Source organism: Pygoscelis adeliae, unplaced genomic scaffold (genome assembly GCF_000699105.1).
Source record: "Pygoscelis adeliae isolate BGI_AS28 unplaced genomic scaffold, ASM69910v1 Scaffold442, whole genome shotgun sequence".
Classification (NCBI taxonomy): domain Eukaryota; kingdom Metazoa; phylum Chordata; class Aves; order Sphenisciformes; family Spheniscidae; genus Pygoscelis; species Pygoscelis adeliae.
This window is the reverse complement of record NW_008824191.1, coordinates 321,361-325,677: the sequence shown is the minus strand read 5'-3', so window position 1 is coordinate 325,677 and position 4,317 is coordinate 321,361. Positions and strand designations below refer to the sequence as shown.

At 59.6% G+C, this 4,317-nt stretch overlaps 1 protein-coding gene across 1 annotated transcript in view; it reads left to right on the top strand.

Annotated features, from left to right (window-relative positions):
- Nucleotides 1-1,095: 1,095 nt before the first annotated feature.
- ARID3C (AT rich interactive domain 3C (BRIGHT-like)) overlaps nucleotides 1,096-4,317 on the top strand; it is a 24,611-nt gene continuing 21,389 nt past the window's right edge. The window contains exon 1 of the mRNA XM_009334720.1: nucleotides 1,096-1,272. Within this exon, the coding sequence (XP_009332995.1) occupies nucleotides 1,096-1,272 (177 nt within the window). The remainder of the gene's footprint in view (nucleotides 1,273-4,317) is intronic.

Genomic DNA, 4,317 nt, shown 5'->3' with positions numbered 1-4,317 from the left:
CCAAGTGAACATGTGTGTGTACAGAGCAGCAGGACAACCAGGTATACGTGTGTGCACACCTGTGTGCCCATGGGCAGATTGTGTGTGTGTGCAGATACGCATGTGGGCAGGCTGTGAATGTGTGCATGTGTGTTCCCGTGGGCTGCGAGGCCACCCTGACCCCATGCTGTGCCCATTCCCTGGGGTTTAGCGGGGGCCTGTTGAGGAACACGAACAATCCCGTGCTGGCCCGTGCAGGAAGGCGCTAACTCAGCAGCTCGTATCAATACCGCTCCACTTACAGCGAAGGCCGTGTAATGAAAATCCAATGGGCACGCTGGTGGGAGTAAATAAGTATGCCATTAAAATGAGAAAATCAAAGCTCTGGACAGGTCTTTTCTCTTGCCCATTGATTTCTTTTATTACGGAAATATTGCTGCTAAATAACATTAGTGTGAACAATCTCAGCAGTGTTTTCCGTAGCACCCGTGTCAATAACCCCATCGTGGGTGAGGGATCCCCCCCAGCCTGGCCACGGGGCTGGCAGCCCCGTCCAGGCTAAGGGCTGCTCCAGGGGTACCTTCCTCACCGTGCCCAGCCACACTGGGATGTGCCTGGCAAAGAAACCGGGCAGCACAGGGTGGCTCGGGCAAGTGCTACTGGGATGGAGCTGGGCTGGAACCCAGGAGCCCTGGCTGCTTTACTGTGGTGGGAGAGGTTGTCCCCATCCCAGTGCTGAGCTGGGACAGTGCCAGGCATGCAAGGGTCCCAAAAAACAGCCCTTCCCTTCGGGGCAGGTGTTTGCAGCCTGTTAGGGAGCAGGGAGCAGATAAGTGTCTCCAGTGACGAGCAGATGAGGGATGGGTCCTGGACGTGGCATGTCCCGCAGGCTCTTGCTGCCTCTTCTCCTTCCTCCCCACTCCTCATCCATGCCCATGTCCATGCTGGACTGACCCAGCTCCCTGCATCTTGTCGTCATTTGGTTCATGTGGAGAAAATGAGGCATGGGGTGGGAACTCATCCGTAGTCACCCAGCTCCAGCACAGACCTTGTGCCAAGGCCAGGGCCTGCACTCAAGGTCAGCTGCCCGCACACAGGTGCCCAGCATCCTCCGAGATGCCGACAGGTGGCAGGGACATCCCTGCGGGGCTGGAGGATGTGGCCAGGACACACGGGAGATACGCACCTTTTGCTACCCAGAGGCCAGGTGGGACCCCAGGGCACCTCAAAGGACACCAGACCCCTGTGGGGTGGCTGGAGGTGGGCAAGGAGACAGCCACGGGCACCTGCACTGTGGGTTCGGCTCTGTCCCAGCCCCAGCTGAAGTGACTGTGAGCGGCAGCTCCCCAGAGCCATCACCAGGACAAATGCACATCGCTGCCCACCAAACACCTTCCCCCTGCAGCTCGCTCTATCTTGCTGTCCCTCTGCACGCAGTGGTTATTGATCAGCCCGCAGGATCTATCTCCTGATTCCTCCTGCAGTATCTCTCTGCTCTGAGTATCTCTCAGTCTGCTCCGCTGTCTGCTATGCCCGTCTATACCTCCAGTATCTATCTGTGCCGCCTCCACCCCAGCTGTCAATAGCCGTTTGTCTGGGGGATTTCTCTTTCTCTCCAGCTAGGAGCGTTACCAGACCCCAGAGGTACAAAGAGGCCGAGCAGCAGGGTGGAGGGGACACAGCCCTGCTTGCTGCCCTGGAGAGAGCCTGAGCACAGACACACTTCGTGACACATGTGCAGAGCCCCAGGGCTACTGCTGTCACCATGGAGGTTTTGGGAAGGAACTGAGCCGTGCTGGCTCAGCTGGGCCGGGTCCCTTGGTGGCCATGCCCAGGGCAATGGGACACACTGCACCCCATGCATACCTCGGTGCTGCCACTAGCCAGCCTGGCCACATCCCCCACCCCTGGGTGCCATGTTGACCTGAGCACTCCAGCCCCCCTGCCCTGGAGGAGGGGAGCTTCCCCAAACACCTGGGGTCCTGCTGGGCCATGGAGAAATCCCGTCACCATCACCACATCTGATTCATCCCACCCAGCCCAGCCTTCAGCCCTAGCTCCCTCCTTGCCCTGGTGTGCAGGGGATGGGGCACAGCCCAGTGCAGAGCATGCCAGCACCCTGGGGTGCAACGCAGTGGCACTGGGAGGGGAAGCGAGAGCCCTGTGTGATGGGGACCTATGGAACAAGTCCTGGGGGGTGGCTGGCCCTGTGGGTCCCTCTGAAATAGGGCCAGGTCATATCTTCCCAGGGGCAACTCAGCAGGATCATCAGCCAGCCGCTGACAAACTGATGCTCAGGGGGGCTGGCAAGCACTGGGAGGTCCCTATCCGTGCCGCAGTGGGATGGGATGGGCCAGGGTGAGCTACAGCTGTCCAGCCCTGAAATGGGATGGCCAACAGCTGCTTTATCTCCTGCGCAAAGATAAACAGCGCCTGGGGGCCCTGCGGGGTTGGAAGCTGCCCTGCTCTCCTGGGGAAAGGGGCTCATTTTTCCAGGAGAGCCTTTCTGGTGAGGATGCTGTGTAGTGCCGAGTGCCGCTGGGCTGCCAGGAGCTCAAGGAGCCCCAGGGCTCACCAGCACTGTGGAAGGACGAGGGGCAGTTTCTCTGGAGATGCTCGTGGGGAAGCCGGAGAGCGCTGAAGCGGCAGGTTTTCCCCACAAAGGGACGCAAAGAAGGGGGCAGAGGCTCAGCCTGGGCTGCAGAGCCCGAGAGTGAAGCCAGCTCCTGCCGCAGCTGTGGCCAGTGGCTGTTTCTGCAAGACGCTCCGAGGAAAGGACAGGACTCAGCTTGTGTCAGGCTGTTAAAAGCAGCTGCCCCTGGTCCCTGCGGCACGCAGGTGGCCCCGGAGGGGACAGAGCCAGCACCCCTTGGCACCCAGAGTTCTTGTCACCCCATGCCACCAAGTGCAGCAGCATGAGGTCTCAATGACAAGCTGCCCTGCCTGTGGGATGGGGCCAAAGCCACTGTCCCTTGTGTGCCAGTGTTGTGGGATGCTGCTGCTGCTCGTCCCCCAGGGACCTGTGCAAGCCCTGAAGCTGCCCCAGGCAAAAAAGCCCAGGGAAGAGCAGGCGCCTCCTTTGCCTCCTGCCAAAGCTGCCTCCGTAGAAAAGAGGGGTCAGGAAAAAACTGACAGGCAGGCAGGCAGAGTGGGAGTGCAGGGACAGCGTGGGGATGCTGCTGGCAGGGGCAGTGGGGATGCTTCGCCACCTGGGGCAGTGAGGTGCTGTGGGTGCAGCAGCAGGTCAGGGTGCTGTATGCTCACCCCAACTGACGCCCTTGTCTGGTATCTGGAGATGTTCTTGATGGTACTTTGGTGTCTCAGTTTACTCTGCTGCAAGCAGAGACCCAGAGCAAGCCAGCAGCACTGAGTCCCTCCAGTGACAGAGGAGATGCATGGCCTCATCCTGCCCTTGCTAGGCAGGGGCCGGGGCTCTGGGAGCCTGTTTGGGGGCTCCAGGCCATGTTGCAGTCTGACCCCTTCGACCAGGGTCATACACGTACCCCTCAGTGGGACCCCTCAGTGGTCCCAGCTTGTGGGCAGGTCTCAGGCCCCAGCTTGGGGTGCACTGTGGTGACACTCCAGCTCTTGTGGATGGAGGTCAGGGCTCAGCAGTTGGAGCTTGCCCGAATTGCCCCTTTGCACCCACCCATGGATTGACAGTGCAGGTACACACACCCACCTCCCCCAAACACACGCACGTGCACACGCCTGCCTGTGCACACAGCACACACCCAACTCTCCCAACACAGATCACACACACCTAAAGGTGAGCACACAAAATGCACGCACCCAGCTCCCGGCATACACATATAAGCATTTATTGTTGTCCCCAACAGCATACACACAACACACGTGCACACACTGCACACGCTCAGCCCCTCTGACAATGCACATGGCTGCACATATGCATGTGCATGCAAACGGCTCTGTGCAATGTATGCATGTCCTCCACTCCCCCACGGCAATACGCACACCTTAAACGCAGTGTGCACGCACACACATACAGGGCACGCTCCCGGTGGGTGTGCACAGGCTCCCCTGCACACACACATGCAATTCGCTCACCTCTCCTGTGTGCACAGATGTATGCGTGCTCGGACACTCTGCACGCACACATGCGGTGCACGCTCAGCTCGCCCAGTGTGCGCACACATACGCACGCAAGCACAGACCGGCTGCACAAACGCACACGCTCGCGCAATGCACTACCTTCTCCCAGCACACACAGGTTATCTGTACATACACGGACACGCCGTATATGTGTCCAATGGGTGCAGCACCCACTTGCATGGGTGCACAGACCCCTTGCACACCCCTCCTATATACTCCCTTCTC